The sequence below is a fragment of the Marmota flaviventris genome, chromosome 8 (assembly GCF_047511675.1).
Source record: "Marmota flaviventris isolate mMarFla1 chromosome 8, mMarFla1.hap1, whole genome shotgun sequence".
In the NCBI taxonomy this organism is placed as follows: Eukaryota; Metazoa; Chordata; class Mammalia; order Rodentia; family Sciuridae; genus Marmota; species Marmota flaviventris.
In genome coordinates, this window is record NC_092505.1 from 106,498,217 (window position 1) to 106,517,618 (window position 19,402).

Genomic DNA, 19,402 nt, shown 5'->3' on the forward strand with positions numbered 1-19,402 from the left:
TAGGAAAGAAAAAAGATTAAGAGAACAAGAACAAGGTATGACAGCACCAATTCAAATAGGTCAAGGAATAAAAAGACATGGATTGGGTTTTCAGAAAGGGCCACTGAGACAATCAAAATTACTTGGAAATCAGAAAGACCAGTGTGGGTTCCTCAGTGGCCCCTGACTAAAGAAAAGATACAAGTAGCCCATGACCTGGTCAAACAACAATTAGCGGAGGGACATATACAACCTTCCGTATCTCCCCATAATGCTCCTATTTTTGTCATCAAAAAGAAATCTGGTAAATGGAGATTATTGCAAGATTTAAGAGCCATTAATAATGAGATGGTTATTATGGGACCTGCTCAATCAGGGATTCCCCAATTGTCTGCTTTACCAAAAACCTGGTATGTTTTAGCTATAGATATTAAAGATTGTTTTTTTTTTCAATTCCAATTCATCCTGAGGATAGTCCACGTTTTGCATTTACTATCCCTGCACCAAATCATGAAGGTCCTGATCAGAGATATGAATGGAAAGTACTCCCTCAAGGGATGGCTAATAGTCCAACTATGTGTCAAATTTATGTTAACAAAGCAATCCAGCCACTTAGAAAATCAAAATCCTGAACTACAAATATTTCACTATATGGATGATGTGTTATTGGCACATAAAGATAAAAACACATTGCTAGAATGTTATGCCACACTTACAAATTTATTAAAAAATTATAATCTAGAGATAGCAATAAAGTACAATTAAATCTACCAATTAATTATTTAGGAGTTCTATTATCCTCAACCATGGTCCGTCCACCAAAAATTCAAATACGAGTAGATCAAGTCAAATCACATAACAACTTTCAAAAGTTATTGGGAGACATAAATTGGATAAGGCCTTATCTAGACATACCAACAGGAGAGCTAGGACCTTTATTTGATATCCTAAAAGGTCCATCAGATCCAAATTCACCCCGCATGTTAACGCCTAAAGCAAGAAAGGCAATAAAAATCATTGAAACATATATGGAAAATATGCATTTGGATAGAATTGATATAAGTTTGCCATTATTATTTATTGTACTATGAACAAAAAATATTCCTACAGGAGTATTTTGGCAAGAAGGTCCATTATTGTGGATACATTTATCTTATTCTCCTAACACTGTTCTTACTAGGTATCCTGAGGCTGTAGGACAATTAATACTCAAAGGAATAAGAGCAGCAAAGGGAGTATTTGGGATTTCTCCCAATAAAATTATTACTCCATATACTATGGATCAAATTGATGAGTTAGCTAATGAGTTAAATACTTGGGCAATAATCATGTGTAAATCTAATGTTTCATTTGATAATCACTTACCATCTAATCCTTTGCTGTCGTTTTGGTCTAAGCATCCTGTAGTTTTTCCAAAAATGACAAGAAAAACCCCTATCATAAATGCTCCAAATATATTCACTGATGGGTCAAATAATGGTACAGCAGCAGTAGTTACCCCTGATCAAACTTTTACATTTTTAGTACCCAAACAATCAGCTCAAAAGGTAGAGCTTAATGCAGTATTATAAGCTTTTGTGATGTTTAAAGATTCTGTATTTAATTTATTTTCTGATAGTCAGTATGTAGTTAATGCTATAGTATCCCTTGAAGATGCTGGTAGGATTTCCCCTTCTTCTACTGTTTTCTCTTTGTTTTCCACTATACAAAGTCTAATCTGGGACAGAAAAGATCCATTCTTTATTGGACATATCAGGGCACATGCAGGATTGCCTGGAGCCCTTAGTTTGGGCAATGAAATAGCAGATAAATCTACACATGACATACATATTTTCTCCACAATAGAAGAAGCTATAAATTTTCATAAAAGGTTCCATGTTAATGCTAATACTTTACAAAAGCATTTTAAAATAACTAAAGAACAAGCCAGACATATAATAAAACAATGTCAAAATTGTGTGACTTTTTACCACAAATTAATCTTGGAGTCAATCCTAGAGGATTGATATCTAACCATATTTGGCAGATAGACATCACACACTTGCTAGAATTTGGAAAATTAAAATATTTGCATGTTACAGTTGATACTTCTTCCGGATTTTTTATGGGCTCCCTTCATGCTGGAGAAAAAACTAAAGATATTATAGCTCATTGCTTACAAAATTTTTGCCACTGTGGGTGTTCGAAAACAGTTAAAAACAGATAATGGTCCTGGCTATACCTCTAACTCTTTTAAACAATTTTGCTCATCATTTGGCATTACTCACATAACAGGAATTCCATACAATCCACAAAGACAAGGCATAGTTGAAAGAGCTCATCAAACTATTAAAATGTACTTATTAAAACAAAAGGAGGGAATTGGAAAGGGGTATATATCCCCCAAAGATAAACTTAAAATAACCCTTTTTACTCTAAACTTTTAAAACTTGGATTCATCAGGGCTTAGTGCTGCGGAAAGACATTTGTATCCCAAAAATGTACATAAGCCTAAGGTACTTTGGAAGGATATTCTAACAGGACAATGGAAAGGTCCTGACCCAGTGATTGTCTGGAGTCGGGGTTCTGTTTGTGTGTTTCCACAGGGAGAACAGCAGCCGATTTGGATTCCAGAGAGACTAACCAAAACAATTTCTACAGACCAAAAAGAAGATGATTTGACTCAAATCCATAACAGCTGATATCCAGAGCTCCAGCTTGGCTATTCTTACATCTGCAACAGTGATTAACCAGGATGCTTTTTTCAATATCTATTTTATTATTGCTTTTTCCCACATCATAAAGTTCTATTTTATTTTTGAGCTCATACAGACCTAGGTTAATGTTTTTCTGATCAGTTTTATTTTTTGATTGTGGAGTTTTTAAACATTGCAATGGAGATTTCACCTGTGTAAAGCTTCAAGGCCTTTACTATTGTCTTATGTGTTGTATGTTATGTGTGCACACTTCTGTTTTGTGTTGTATGTCTGTATGTGCGTATTTCCATATATCATATATGAGGAGCGCTCATGTATATATGGATCCAAATTTTTTTTTTATTATTCACGTGATTTTAATGGTTTAATTTAAATTGGGTAAACAGCTGTTGAGGATTGTTTTAATATGTGTACAAATAAGCAGGTTAACAGATCTGTTTGTTTACTTTCACCTTTCCTTTTCATTATATTTAGTAATTCTGTTCAGGATAATGTAAATTGTTCAAAAAATTGTTTTATTAGTACCTGTTGGAATGTTACATAATTTTTTTTTAGCAGCATTGTCAGAATTCCTATCTTCATCCCAGTGCCGGTGAAGACAAAGATGAAACCAAACTACAGTTTCTTCGATAGTTATCACAACAAACTGTATAAACTGATGCATCAATGAATAATAACTCAACAAGTAATGCTCATTCAAGGAGTCAATTTATTTTGGGAGGAAATGGACATATTGATAGATTCCTCCGCTTTGAACTGCTTGCAGAACTTGCCTGGACTATGTATCACTTGTATGCATTGTGATCTATCTGTTGATGCAGCGAATTATGGTAGTGCTGGAGTATCTTTGCTGATGTGTCACCAGTGATGCAATTTTTCCTAAGGAGCCATCAATTGGCTTGGTGTCGTGGCATTTCTGTATCCTCCTCCCTTCTACTATTGATGGTCTAATTTTGGGGGCCAACAGAGGTGAGGCAAAGAACCTCACCCCCCCCCCCACTGGTGCATAGGCCTATCCACAAGTATGGCTATATGCTGGACTGGTAGTCAGTGACGGGTATGATCCAATTGCAGTGGTATCAACCTAAGACAGGAGGCTGATGCCTAGAGGTCAGTTCATCCGATGACGGGTAAGAGCCATATGTTGAATTGGACAAACCTAACAGGCATGGTCCCTAGCCACATTGCTTGTTGCTTAATTAAACAGAAGGGGGGAGATGCTAAGAGCCACAGCCAAGTAATATGATGCATGGCATTTTTGGTTGAAAGGTGACGCCAGCAAGCCATTGAGATGATATGATTATGTTTAGATCTGCATTCATATGGATATTGGACTCCTGCTGTCCACCTCGGCCTGCTATGGGACTCCTGGAGAGTTCCCATTGGTTGGGGAAGTGCGGTAGGAGGGAATTCCGGAGGAGGGACTTCCTGTTGGGGTCCAGGAGAACGCTGCGTGGGTCAGTCGGCAATCTGGCCGGGAGCGTACGGGGCATTGGCGGCAGTTTCAAAAATAAAGTTTATTCCTGCTTGAGTGGCTCGTGATTTGTGCCCAGCCAGACTGCGGCAATATACATATAGGAATACATCACACTCCAAATACAGTCACAGTTATGTGTATTTAGAATGTACTAATAAAAATTAAATAATAGAATAAAATTTAAAAACCTTCCAGAGTTGAGAATTTTGGAGGAAATTTGCAGATTTATGACTAGTGTTTCAAATTCCTTAGCCTCATCAGATTTCCTACATTTTTTCATGTATTTAAGTTAAAAAACACTTTTTCTGCTGGGCGCCATGGCGCATGCCTGAAATCCCAGTGGCTTGGGAAACTGAGGCAGGAGGATCACAAGTTCAAATTCAGTCTCAGCAATGAGACACTAAGCAACTCAGTGAGACCCTGTCTCTAAATAAAATACAAAATAGGGCTGGGTATAGGCTTAGTGGTTGAGTGCCCCTGAGTTCATTCCCCGGTACCAAAAAACAGACAAAAAAACCCCCAAAAAACAAAACAAAAAAACGCCACTTTTTCTGGAGAAGAGAAACTGAGAATCTTTTGAACTCCAATGGAAAGAATTCTTTAACTTTTTACCAAGAATTTCAAAAATTATTTTTCTGTTTAATTTTGACCATAATGTGAGGTACTAGAAAACTTCAGGGACACTATATGTCCACAGAATAGAAACTCTACTGCCTCAGAGCCATACTGTTAGATGGGTAGACACACAAACTACATGAAAAAGCAAGGGAACAAATCGCCCTAAGCCAACCGAGATACCCCAGTGACAGAATCCATTGATACCACAGTGGAAGAAATGTCAGAGAAGCAGTTTAGAATGTACATAGTTAAACTGACATGCAAACTAAAGGACAGCATAAGGAATGAAATCAGAGAGAAAATACAGGAAGTGAAAGATCACTTCAATAAAGAGGCAGAGATTCTGGGGGGGAAAAAAAGCAAAATGAAGGAAACAATAAACTAAATTAAAAATTCAATGGAAAGTATCACCAACAAACTAGATCACTTGGAAGACAGAACCTCAGGCAATGAAAACACAATATATAATCTTGAAAATAGAGTCGATCACAGAGAGAAGATGGTAAGAAACCATGAATAGAAATTCCAAGAATTATGGGATAACATGATAGACCAAATTTAAGATTTATCAGACTAGATGAAGGTGTAGAGATACAAACCAAATGAATAAACAATACTTTCAATGAAATAATATCAGAAAAATATTCAGATCTAAAGAATGAAATGGAAAATCAAATACAAGACCCCAATGTACAAAATTACAACAGATCCACACCAAGGCACATTATAATGAGAATGCCTAACATACAGAATAAGGATAGAATTTTAAAGGCAGTAAGAGAAAAATATCAGATTATGTATAGAGGGGAACAAATGTGGATCTCAGCTGATTTCTCAACCCAGGGGGAAAAAAAAGTGAAAACCAGCAAAGGGAGGAACTACACTAAAGGATTAGTCAATAAAAGGAGAAACTAATTCAAATTAAAAACCAGAAATAAACCACGATGACTGGGAATATAAATCATATCTCAAAAATAACCTTGAATGTTAATGGCCTAAACTCATCAATTAAAAGACATAGACTAGCAGATTGGATTAAAAAACAAGACCCAATAATACGCTGTCTCCAAGACACTCACCTCATAGGCAAAGACATCCACAGACTGAAGGTGAAAGAATGGGAAAAAAGCACCACTCACATGGATTGCATAAACAAGCAGGGGTTTCTATCCTCATACCAGATAAAGTGGACTTCAAGCCAAAGTTAGTCAGAAGGGACAAAGAAGGAGATTTCATACTGCTTAATGGAATTATACATCAACAAGACATAAAATCATAAATATTTATACCCAAACAATGGAGCATCTATGTACATCCAACAAACCCTTATTAATTTCAAGAATAAAATAGACAACAACACAAAAATACTGGGTAAATTTAACATAACTCTGTCAGCACTGGATAGATCCTCAGAACAAAAACTAAATAAAGAAGCGGTAGAAGTAAAAGATACAATTGATAATTTAGACTTAATTGACATATATAGAATATTTCATCCATCAATGACTGAACACACTTCACAGCAGCACATAGATCTTTCTCTAATATAGACCATGTTATGTAAGTTATCACATATGTTGACATGGAACTGTAATAGTACCTTAATATACTTTTAGCTTCAGTAGGGTTATTTTGATAGCTCCCTTTCCATTGATATTAATTTTTGTGTTCTTGCTTTTTTCTTGATTAGACTTTTTTTTTAAATCAAATCTTAGCTGTATTATTTCTTCTCTATTTCATAGGCAGTAGGAAACTATATATTTGAAAATAATTTTATGGGGCTGTGGCTGTGGCTCAGCAGTAGAGCATTCGCCTAGCATGTGCGAGGCGCTGGGTTCTACCTCAGCTCCACATAAAAATACATAAATAAAATAAAGGTATTTTGTCCAACTACAATTAAATAATATTTTTAAAAGAAAAGAAAATAATTTTTGCAATTCTGGTCTCTTTTTTTTATGCGAAGATAACCTCAACATTTTATTATCTTCATAATAAAACAAACAATGAAGCTAAGAACTGGATCACTTGGCCCTTTCTCTTCTTATCTCCTCCCAGTTCAAAATGCTTGCATCTCTTAATAGCCAGCATTCTCTTAGATCTGCAATTAGGCTCAACACACTCAAGCCTCAGCACAATCTTCTTTGTAGTTTTAGCCTTTTTCCTGAAAATTGGCTTAGTCTGTCCACCATAGCCACTCTGTTTCCTGTCATACTGCCGCTTTCCCTGTGCATACAGAGAATCCTTGCCCTTCTTGTACTGTGTCACTTTATGGGGTTGGTGTTCATCACATTTCTTACAGAACGTCTGGCGGGTCTTAGGAATGTTCACCATGTTTGTGAAAGCATTATCGGCAAGGAAAAAAAAAACTGACCACTTTATAATACAAGTTATAATTGTTCATCTGAGTACTGTTTCATCCCAGAGATCCTGATATTTTAAGCTTTTATTATTATTTAGTTCAAAGCACTTTTATTTACTTTTCTTATGCCTTCTTCCTTGACCTATGAGATATTTCTAAGTGTGCCATTTAATTTTGAAGTAATTGTCATGTGGGGGTCTGGTTCTATATCTTAAGGTGATAAATTTCTTTTTTTAATTAAATTATTCATTTATTCTAATTTGTTATACATGATGTCAGAAATGCAATTCATTTCATATTATACATATAGAGCACAATAAGGTGATTGATTTCTAATGTAATAATCATTCAAGGAACACAGTCTGCATCATTTCAAATTTTAAAATAGTAATGGAAATGCTTTTTATGTTGATGGTATTGTCAAAACTGATCAAATTACATATTTCAAATATGTGCATTTTATTGTACTTCAATTTTACCTCAATAAAGCTATGGGGAAAAACCCACTTTTTTTTAGTGGGGTGCAGTAGTTGAAGCCTGTAATCTCCAGTGACTCAGGAGGCTGAGATAGAAGAATCACTAGTTCAAGTTCAGCCTCAGCAACTCAACAAGGTCCTCTGCAACTTAGTGAGATTCTGACTCAAAATGAAAAATAAAAAGGTCTGGGGATGTGGCCCAGTGGTTAAGCACCCCTGGGTTCAATTCCTGGTACCCCAAAACAAAACAAAACATTTTTCTAGCCAGGCACAGTGGTACAGGTCTGTACTTCCTAGATGATGGCAAGGTTGAGACCAGACTGAGCAACTGAGTGCAACACTGTCTTAACCAAAGGGGGAGGGCCGTTGGGATGTAACTCAGTGGTAAAGTACCCCTGGACTTTCAGTCTCTGGAACTGGAAAAATAATTTTCTTTCTTTAGAAAATTGTTCATTTGATATTTATTCATATTTATTATCTAAAGTTGATCATAGTATTATCTTAATTTTTAAAAACATATACATTCCATAGCCAAAACTTAATATCCTGTTCTGGTCATAGAACATAGATTATATGCAACCAGTTCTTTGGCATATGTTACAGTTTGCCTTTTTGGACTGAGGATGTAGGTCAGTAGCAGAGCACATTACCTCGCATGCACAAGGTCCTGGGTCCAATCTGGAATACTCCAAGTAAGAAGGTGAAAGGGGTTGGGGGGCTTGCCGTATGATATGATAGAATGCCATTTTGGGAAAAATTCCATATATGACTGAAAAAGAATGCAGAGCTTCCTATGTACTCTGTGTGCTGTCCAAACACTATATTCTTATTACAATGTTGTATGCTAGATTTATCAGTTGCTGAAAGTTGTATATAGAATTCTATTATGAGTGTAGGTTTGCTGAAGTTTCCTTATAAGATTGTCCATTTTTGTTTTAAATAGATGGCAGCTCCATTTCTACATGCACGTTGGTTCAAGATTGTCGTAACCTATTTGCAAAGTTTTCCTTTCATCATCATTTTTTTAAACAGATACAACAATTTTTTGTACCTTTATTTTTTATTTGTTCATTTTTATGTGGTGCCAAGGATAGAACCCAGTGCCTCACACATACTAGGCAAGTGCTCTGCCATTGAGCCCCAGCCCCAGCCTCATCATCATTTAATAGTGGTGTATACTGGTAATAATGGTCTGGCCTCAGGTCTGTTTCCCCCTCACCCCATGGCAACACCAGCGTGCTTGTGGTTACCTACTTTGAATACATTTCCCTCTCTTTTTACTAATAGCCTTTGGGTGGCCTTTACATTGTGGTACTGTGTCTCTTAAAAATGTCATAGAAGGCCATCTGCCCTTTCACTGGCAGGCCTGCTCCATTGCTGTGGTTTGTCCCCTGAGGTCCCGTGTTGGAGGCTCTGTCCTCTGTGTGGTAATGTGGGAGATGGTTGAGTGGTGGGGGGCACTAATGTTCTGGTGGGGCCACATTGGTTCTGGGTGATTTAGAGTTGACCCTTCCGGGTTTCTGGTGTCCTGTCTTGCCCCTCGACCACTCTCACTTGCGGTCCCACCACAGTGATGCCATCGGGTGCGAGGTCCTCACTAGAGCCAGGCAGAAGCATGCGATGATGTTCCTGGACCTCCCAGCTGTGAGCGAAGGAAACCTCTCTTTTCATTCCTCCCCATCTCCAGTTTTTGTTATACCAGCACAAACAGATTAATACACATGAACCTTTTTAGAAATTATTGATGTATTTCTTTCATCTCTTTATTTCAGTCTTACTGAAATACAAATGACAAGTATGAATTTAAAATTGTATGCATTTAAGGTACACAACGTGATGTTTGATATATGTGTACTTTGTGAAATGATTACCACAATTGAGCTAATTAACATATGTCACCTCCCAAAGTGACCTTTATTGTGTGGTAAAAATTAACTTAAGACCTACTTTCTTAGCAGATTTCAAGGATGTAACATGTTATCGTTCAGTATTCAATCACCTTTTTTTCGTCCGTTCATGTGTCCAGGGACACTTAGGTTGATTCTACATCTTGGCTACTGTTGATAATGCTGCCGTGGGTGTGGGAGTGTGCATGTGTCTTAAGAGACCAGTTCCATTTCCTTTGAGTGTGCTAGGTGTGGTGGCACCTATAATCTCAGCTACTTGAGAGGCCGAGGTGCAGATTTGGAAGTTCAAGACCAGCCTGGGCAACATGGTCAGGAACCCACCTCAAAAAAAAAGTTGTGTTTTTTTGGTCTTTGTTTTTGTTTTTTCCTTTTGAATACATATCGAGACCCAGAGTGAAAGTGCCAGATTGTAGGGCATTTCTATTTTTAACTTTTTGAGGAATCTCTACACTGTTTTCCCACTAACAAAAGGGTTTCCTTTTCCCCACAACCTTTACAGAATTTTTAGACTTTTTGATTATAGCCATTCTAATAGGTATGGGGTGATACCTAATTGTGGTTTTGATTATCATTTCCTTGATGATTATTGATGCTGAATAATTTTGCATTATTCTGTTGCCCATTTCTAAGCCTTCTTTAGAAAAATGTCTCTTCAGGTTTTTTGCCCATTTTAATCAAGTTATTTGTTTGGGTTTATTCATTAAATTCATTATTTCCTTGTATTGACATTTATTCCATATATATTTGGATATTAATTCTTTATCAGATATATGATTTGCCAATATTTTTTCCTATTCTGCCAGTTGCCTTTTCATTTAATTGGTTTTTAGTTTCAGAACTGTGGGCTCACTCCCAGTGACCCGCCTCCTCCCCCTAGACCCCCCTTCTGACAGTTTCCCCCACTTCCAGTGGTCCATTCAATCATGAACCCAGCAATGGACTAATCCATGCGTAATATCAGAACCATGTGATCCAATTACCTTCCAAAAGACCCACCTCTGAACAGGCTTGATGGGGAACCAAACCATAGACCCTTGAGCCCTTGGGGAACATTTCAGACTCAAGCTATAACAGACCCCTTGTATTATTTTTTTCTTCCCTTGTTTTTCTGACTAGGATTTTATACTGTGTGTTGATAGAAGAGGTAAGAGTGGGTGTGCTCATCTTATTCCTGATCATTGAGGACCAGTTTTTAGTCTTTCACTGTTGAATATGAAGAGCTGAGGGCTTGTTGTGTGTGGTCTTTATTGCACCGACCTACCTAATTTGTTGAGAGTTTTTAATCACAAAATGATGTTGAATTTTGTCACACATTTTTTTTTTACTGCATTTGTTGAGCCGATCATGTAATTTTCCTCCTTTGCTCTGTGTGTTGTATCACATTTATTGATCTGCATGTGATGAGCTATCCTTGCATCTACTGTTGGTGTCGGCGTGTTGGAGTCTCCTACTATTATTGTATTGCCACCTTTTTCTCCCTTTAGATCAATTAATATTTGCCTCATATATTTAGTTGCTCCAGTGTGGGGTTTATATAAATTCACAATTGTTATTGACTCTTTTTAGAATCACCTAATGATTTTACTTGTCTCTTACTATTTGATATAGTATGATAGTTAATGTTTGCTCTTCTTTTGTGTGGAGTATTTTCAATTTGAATATGTCCTGAAAGCTCACTAGAGGCTCTTTTTTTCTCTCTCTCTGTGTGTGTGTTGTGTGTATTTGTGTGTGTGTGTGTGTGCTCGTGTGCTACTTGGGGATCGAACTCAGGGCCTTGCACATGCTAGGCAACTTTCTACTACTGAGCCATATCCCCAGACCTATTTTATTTTGTGACATGGTTTCACTCAGTTGCCCAGGCTGGCTCTGAACTTGCAATTCTACTGCCTCAGTCTCCTCAGTAGCTGGGATTATAGGCATGAGCCATCACACTTGGTAACTAGTCTCTTCCAGGTAGCATATAGCTGGCTTTTTAAAAAACCCATTCAGTTGCTCTATGTCTTCTGATTGAAGAATTGAATCCATTTCCAATCCAGGTAATTATTGACAGGTAAAGGTTTACTATTATCATTTTGTTACTTGGTTTCTAAAGGCTGTGGGCTTCTTAGGCAGTGTCTCACATGGCTAGGGGAGACAGGTGCTCCCTCTCTGAGCTCTCCTCTTCCCTGTGGGAGAAACTGCAGACTCAGGAGTTTGTTTTGGCCCTGAGCTAAGCCTGGTATGAGGAGGGATGAGCTGGGCGAAAGAAAGCTGTTCTCACCCTGGTCAGTGCATCTTTCCCAGGATTGTTTTGCTCCAGCAGTATATTAGGACTTCCTGCTGGACTCTTGGACTCTCACACGAGGTATTGTGTGTGGGGTTTTCAGAATGGGTGCTTGGCTAAAGGGACGACAGCAGGAAGCTCCTCTTCTGTCATCTTGCTGATGTCACCTCTTCCCGTCTCATTTTGAATTTTCCACTTATAATGCCTTCTATTTGCTCCTTTCCATCATTCATTCCATGATTTTTCTTAATTACATTTTTCCACATTTTTAAAATTTGTGTATTATAGTTGTACATAATGATAGGTAAGTAATTATATTTTCTTGGCTCTCTTTTTTCATGTCTCTTGGTTTGGAAATTGTACTGTTTCTATGCTCTCTATACATTTTTTGTATCTCACTCCCTCCACCCCACTCTTTTCCTTCTGGGTTTGACTTTCATTTTCTTGAAGACAGCCTTTGTAAATTCTTTCAGTACAAGTCTGTTAGTGGTAAATGCTGATTTCCTCTGAAAATCTTTATTTTGCCCTCACTTTTAAATGTTTAACTAGGCATACAATTCTAAGTTGACAATTGCAATCATTTTTATTTTAGTATTTTAAGATATGATTTCATTGAATTCTAGTTTCTTTTTTTGTTATTAATAAACCAACTGTCATTCTGTTATATTTTATTTTTTTCTTTCTGTTTAAGACTTTCTTTTTTTTTATTGTCTTTATATTTAAGTATGTGTCTACAGTTGAATTTGTTTTGTATTTCCTTAGGGTATCTATCCTGGAGTGACTTGCTGTGCATAGAAAATTTTCCTTTTAGCTTTTCTATGCAAAGCTGAACTGTTTCCCCAAATGATTTTATCAGTTCACCTTCCTATGAGTTCTCCACTCCTTACGCTACATTGTGTCACCTGAATTTTTTTAAAACTGTTTTTGAGAGAGAGAATTTTTAAATATTTATTTATTTATTTATTTTAGTTTTCGGTGGACACAACATTTTTGTTTGTATGTGGTGCTGAGGATCGAACCCGGGCCGCACACATGCCAGGTGAGCGCGCTACCGCTTGAGCCACATCCCCAGCCCGTGTCACCTGAATTTATGTCTGCTTATTTTAGAAAATTCTTGTCAGCAAATCAAGGAAGACTGCCTCTCCATACCACAAATAAGAAAGAAAAGGTTGAACTCCTATGTCAGTCACCTTAGATGTGAGGGAATCATCTCATGTCATGTAAAACTATGAGTTTATTTAGTTTTTTAATTTTTAACAAACTTTAACAAACTTTGTTTGATATTTCTCAACTCCTCGAAGATAAACTTTGTTGAAAACAAACTTATTTCATTGTTCTGAACTTTTCACTTAACATCCTAAAAAAATGAATCTGTCCATTCATTTGGAACTTGGCAAGAAATGGGAGTCTTTTCTAATCTTTAGGTGAAAATTTCCTGAAGCCATTTTTAGAAGTTCTATTTGGTACTTTCTCAAATTTGTGAACTTCAAACATATATGGACTCTATGTCTCAAATTTGTGTACTTCAAACACATTTGGACTCTACTCCTTATCATAGTAATATTTTTTTTGTGTGTGGTTTAAGAATTTAATGAGCCATAAGACACATAAAACATGCACAACTGTGTCTGTTGTTTCCCAGGGTGACCACAGTCAAATCCCAACCCACACAGTCCATGAGCTTCAAATGTGCTTCATGTGTTAGCTCATCTAGGAGCTTCCTGCTGGAGGGCCTTCCCACATGGTTCCCTCTGCAGGAAAGGTCCGTCCAGCATTCCTGCCTGGCCTGTGCCTTAGTGCCCTCACACCTCACTCTGGGCAGCCTCGCTAAGACTTGTGGTGGCAACAGTGCCATTAGGGCCTGTGATTGTGTGTGAATGTGGTGTCCCTGAGAGGTTCCATCAGGATGAGGAGACTATTTTGTTCCTCACTGTATCCCTGCCATTTCTTAGGCATGACTTGATGGAGAAGTCTCCTGTGAAGATAGGGACCTAATGACTGTCCTTCCCTTATCTGGACAGAACGTCCGCATTTACTTCACTCTAGTCTTTCTGAGGCAATCTGTCATCCAGATTTCCTACCTTACCCACAGTGGGGTGACTAGACTTGTCTCAAATTAGCTGCTGTGTTCTTAACTACCAAGTGAGATCTTCACTGTCTTTCTAAAGTCCACCAAACCAAGAAGAGCCTGGTCAGGCAGGGAGGCCCGACCCCACACTGTCCTGTTAGTGCTCTGCCCTCAGCCCTCAATCCCTCATTTGGCTGCATGCCTGTGTCCTGACCTCATGCCTGGACCACTCAGCTGCTCTGAGCTTTTGTTGTTACGTTTCATCTGCTCTTCTCACCCAGTACCAAGACTGTTTTTTCCCAGGCAACCTTTCTCAATTATTTCATGCAGCTACCCTTTCTCTAAATTCCTTAGCCCTTACCTTTAAAACTATTGGAGCAATATTTAATTTTATGCATTGAACTCTCCTTCCTAGTTCACTCTTCCTCCCTGAGCAAGCAGTGTAGGACTGAGCCCAACCATTTTCCCTAAACCAAAGAAGTCTTCTTACAACCCGTGTTCAGCACCTTCCCCAGCACATGGGAGGTACTACAAAGATCCCTTTCAAATTCAATAACCCAGAAATCACTTCACAGTTTTTGCAAAGAATACCTCCTAGTAGGTTTCAGAGGCCATAGGTACAGAAAATAGCCAGTCTGTAGTCAGTACCTCTGGGACAAAAATCAATTGAGCAGCAGGAACAGCACCCACCAGATACAGTGAGATCCAATCTGTCTGCTTGACTACCTGGGAGATGCTGATGGGGCAGGAGCTGACCTGGAAGGCGGAAGCATGGCACCCATGTGAATGTGTGTGGATGTGGTATCCCCTGAGAGGACATCACTGTCCCCACTATCACTGCAATAATTTTATTTTTTGTTTAACCATTTAATGTTTTTGATTGTTCTCAGAACTTAAAAAGACTGTCCACATTCGTTTCAGTATTTAGGGGAAACTACTTCTTGATGAACCCAGTCTAAATCCATTTTAAGATTGGGATCCATCTCATCACAAAGTCATGAAAAGTTAATTTCTGTTCTACTATAAATTACTGCGATTTCTAAACTTGCTTGGAATTCCTGCCCGTGCCTTGAACTCACCCATGCCTGGCTCCCCCTGAGCAGATAACAACCCTCTCTGAAACCTCAGTGGTGCCTCATATATTCTGATGTTGGGATCTAAATTTATTCCCTACCTTTAAATGTTAAGCCATGTAGATCATTAACCTACTATAAGCCTTTATATTGTGCTTGTCAAAATCCTGTTATCTGTAAGTTCTCAAAACACTCCCCTTTGCAACTTTTTGTGCTATAAAACCTTGTTCCTGAGAGATGGGTGCTGTTCTCTGGCCTGGGATTTCAGGTGAGACAGTCACTGGCCAGCTTTTGTGTACACAAATACAAGCTTACTTTAATTTGATTTAAAATTGGAGTCCGTTGTCTTTTCTTTGCGGCGGGGTTCAATACTTCTAAGTTATTTTAGACAAGTAATTGATATTTAGTTTTTTTTTGTGTGTGGTTGCTATCTTACAATATTTTGAAAGTAGGCAGTTCTACAACTGTTTATGTGCTATCTGTACTTTATAGGAAGAGACAAGAAAACACAGACTGTTGGGGTGGAAGGTATAATTCGGTGCTTGAGTATTTGTCTAGCTGATGGGAGGCCCTGGGTTCAACCCAGCATTGCCAAAAACAAACTAACAAAAGACTGTCAGTCACAAAGCTTGAAAGCTCACTTCCTTTTATTTGTTTTCATAAGGAGATAATTAATGGTGTGTTTGAATCATGTGCCCTATCAACCCTTCATGTTTTGAAAGCCATAATCAAAATCTATGCCAATCTTAACTGCCTAGTCCACATTTAGGTCAATCATATTGCCTCATCCACATTTTAAAAAATTAGTACATTTTCCCAGTCTATCTTCTTCCAATCTGCTTCCACTCAACACAAATGGGAGAATATCTGTTTCTACAAGGTATATCAAAATTAAGTCTGCCTAAATGCAGTACAAACATACAAACAAAACAGGATCTTGTTTACAACTGAAACAACTATGCAATTATAATTTGAAGAAAAGATTGAAGCCACAATAAAACGTTCTGTACTCAAGGTGTCTAAGAAATTAACAGAGCTCTTCTCTGTGCTTTTTAACCTATGTTAACTGTTTTTCAGTTTTTTGATGTCATGCAAGAAATCTGTGATTTAATATAGAATCCAATTTTAGATGATTTAATGAAAAAATGCTTTGGAGATATTTTAGGCATTTTATACTAATTACAGTAGCTTTCGCAGTAATATTTCTGATGCTGACTTTTATTTACGTCTTTCTTAAAGACAGAATTACATAAATTTAGATGTTGATTATCTTCTTAAATCGATGAGGGTTTAAGGATACATAGGAGACGCAGAAGATCAAAGTCATTTTGGTGGTCTTTATTTTGCAATTTTAGAGAACAGCTGGGCTTTCCCGATTCCAGTGTCCTACCTTCCCAGGCCTCCTGAAGCGGTCAGTTGCATCCAGTGGTATGCACTGACCTCCACCCTTGTCTCCTTTTAAAACCCCCGTGCTGAGGGTCTGCGGAGCCTGCTGAAGGCGCCTGAGTGCTCCGAGGCCAAGCGGATGCAGCACCCGCGCACTAACAGTGCAGCCTGGACCCGCCGAGGCTCACCCCAAAGCAGCCGGCCGGGCCTTCCGGCTCAGCAAGAGGCCGCCAGGTTCGGAACGGTGGACCCAGCGGCAGCCGGGTCACAGGGCTCGACGGCGCGTGGCTACCGGATGCCGAGGTCAGCGCGGCTCGGGGCCAGGCCGCGGGCTAGCGCAAGAACTGGCGGGTCGCCCCTACCAGCAGGCCCTGGGTCTCGCCCGTCCGCCCCCGGCCCGGGCGAGGTTCAGGGACGCGACCTCGCCCTGGCCTCCCTGGCCGCAGGGAAGGCGGGTCGGCTCCAGAGCAGGTCAGCCTCGCGGTCCGTCAGCGGGAGCGGCCAGGCCCGCCCACCGCGGCCAGTCCCCTGCAGGCCAGCACCCCGCGGTCAGGAGCGACTCCTGAAGCTGCACTCGGGTTGCCCAGAAGGCCACCGCACCCTGCTCTCCCCTGCCTTCCCTTCCAGGGACGACGATCACGCGGCGGAGAACGAGACTCGCGAACTGGGCATCCTCCCAGCGTGGCCGGGACTGGCAGCGCGACTCCGCGGCGCGAGGGTGGGGAGGAGCCTCAACAGGCAGCGCTGCTGCCCAATGGCGGCTCCACGTCCCCGGGCGCGGGCCAATGGGGCACGCGGGGCGGGACTTCCGCCTCGGGTGTTGCCGTGCCCGCGCCGCCGCGGGGCTGAGGGGCCGGGCGGTGTTCAGTTATGAAGTCTGGGTAGGACTTCTCCCTCAGCGACGCGGCCCGCGAGCTGTCCCGCGGCCCGGCTTCCAGGTAAGACCGTGGAGCTCGGGGCGCCGCGCGGCGCTGTCCCCAGGGCCTGGCGGGTCGCGCCCCGCGCGGGCTCGGCGGCGGCGGCGGCTGGGTCTGCGCCGCAGCTCGCGGCCGGCCGCGGAGGCACTGGCTCTTTGCAGCGGAGCAGCCGCGCCACGCCCTCGGAGCCGCACCCCGCCGGCGTCCAGAGTGTCGGCGTCCGCCGAGGTTTTCAGGTGGCCTTCGGGGGAGGCAGAGCCTGGCCCGTGCTCGGAAGCGTCTCTGGTCCAGCACTTTGCCGCAAAGTCCTCGGCGAATCTCCGGACTTTAGTTGCGAGGCCTCTTTGGTCTTTGGAAAAAAATTAAAAAAGAAAAAAGGCAGTCACTTCCTTCCTTTCTCACTCACCCCCCTGTTCCTTCCTTAAGTGCCCAGCCTGCGGGCCGGACGTGACCCCGCTGGGGCCAGGCTGCACGGCCGCTAGGACCCTGCTGAGTTGACCTGCTCAGGCGAGAGCTCTGCCCCTGACGGGCAGCCGGACGAGGTGTAGCAGAGGAAGTCGTGCAACTTTGGGAGCAGACGCGACATGTTCTCTGGCTGCTTTTGGTAGATTCCTCTATTTTGTCCTCGTCTAGCAGTGGTACATTTCCAAAACTATGGTGTCATCCTCAGTTTCAGCACCGTGGGCAGCTGCTAAAATCTTATGGTTGCCCCAAACCTGCCTGGCTGTCCCTTTCGTCAGTGATGTAGCAGGAACAGTGAAGCTAATGCATTCCTTTTCAACAGTGCTGTGTTGTTCTCCAAGAGGAACATCCGCATTTTTTTTTTTTTTTTGATTCAGTGCAAATGAGTAAGGTGGTGTGCCTCCAAAGAGAAGCAGGTCGATTCAAAATTTAAGGAAGGGCTTTCAGGATCTTATCTGTTTTAAGAACAGGTTTTAATGGGCTGAGGAGATAGCGCCTTTTCAAAGTAACGCAACTGGATTTTGATAGCTTAAGCAGAAGTTAAGTGTGCAGCGCTGAATTCTGGTCAGTAGGGATTTATTAATGGATTTTGGAGTCAACTTAGTGCATTAATGTGGGCACTAAAAAAAAAAAGAAAAAGAAAAACTGCCAACTGCCAGAGGACATTTTAGGGAGTAAGAGTAAATATTAGTTAATGAAGCTTTTGTTTCAGACTTTTAAAAAAACGCTTGTGTCAAGATGAAGGTGTAAATATAAAGCATATTATCATATTATGGCAAAAACAAATATTTCATAATAAAGGATTTACAATTTGTGAGTCAGGCAGGGTACAGCTCTACCACTTACTAATTCTGTGACATCAATAAACAAGGAAAGAGTTGTTGTGAGGATTAAATGAAATAAAATGTGTCTGTTGCATAGTTACGCTTCTAAGTTTTTTTTTTTTTTTTTTTGGATAGAAGTACAGTTATTTCTCTATGTAAGGAACAACAACTGTCGTGTGTGTGTATTATATATATATATATATATATATAATATTTAAATATATTTTAAACCTTTTTCTCTGAAGTTAGCTAGTTTGATGTCTTGTCTCCATGTATGATGTAAATCAGATGGGTAAAACTTTGGCTTGGGAAATTTCATTCTGAAGGCTTCAAGTCAGGTTCTTATTTGTCCTTGTTATTTCTCTCAGCATTTTAGTGGGGCCTGAATTGATGCTAACATTCAGCTCTCTTCCCTTGATGTTTTCTACTCTATATCCCAGAGTAACATATCAGTTTTTCAGACACAGATTTTAGTAAAGTGAGGGTAGAACTTAAGACTGAAGGGAGAGGTTTAAATCTCAGTTGAGTTGGATAGCAAGGCATTTTATGTTTTGTGGTTCCTGCCATAAATTTTTATAAAATGAAGTGGCTTAGTCAAATATTTAGTATGCTTACTTCATGTTGGTATACCTAAAAATGGTTGGCTTTTAAATAAAAGGTGTGATTTTGGGCACTTAAAGATCTCTGAATTAATAATTTTTAGCAGAAGACAAAATGAGTTTGAATAAGAACAGTGTTTTGCACTCTTTGACATGTTACTGCCATATGGCATTGCATATGGTAGTTTCACATGACATAGAAAGGGGAAGAAAGTTGGTAAGTATTGTTAGTTTCTCAGAAGAGGAAACAGAATTAGTAGAAAAGTGAATTCCTTTTAAAACATGGTGGTGAATCATG

The 19,402-nt window shown here is 40.0% G+C and overlaps 2 protein-coding genes across 3 annotated transcripts in view; one reads left to right on the plus strand and one right to left on the minus strand.

The window, feature by feature from the left end:
* Positions 1-6,756: 6,756 nt before the first annotated feature.
* LOC114091388 (large ribosomal subunit protein eL42-like) lies at positions 6,757-7,101 on the minus strand. The gene has a single exon (XM_027933860.2). The coding sequence runs from the start codon at positions 7,099-7,101 to the stop codon at positions 6,757-6,759; it is 345 nt and encodes a 114-aa protein (XP_027789661.2).
* A 9,848-nt stretch (positions 7,102-16,949) lies between these two features.
* The window catches only part of Rnf13 (ring finger protein 13), a 122,037-nt gene continuing 119,584 nt past the window's right edge, over positions 16,950-19,402 (plus strand). For both annotated transcript variants that reach the window (XM_071615519.1, XM_027933547.3), the window contains exon 1: positions 16,950-17,240. The gene's annotated coding sequence lies outside the window, so the exon portion shown is untranslated. The remainder of the gene's footprint in view (positions 17,241-19,402) is intronic.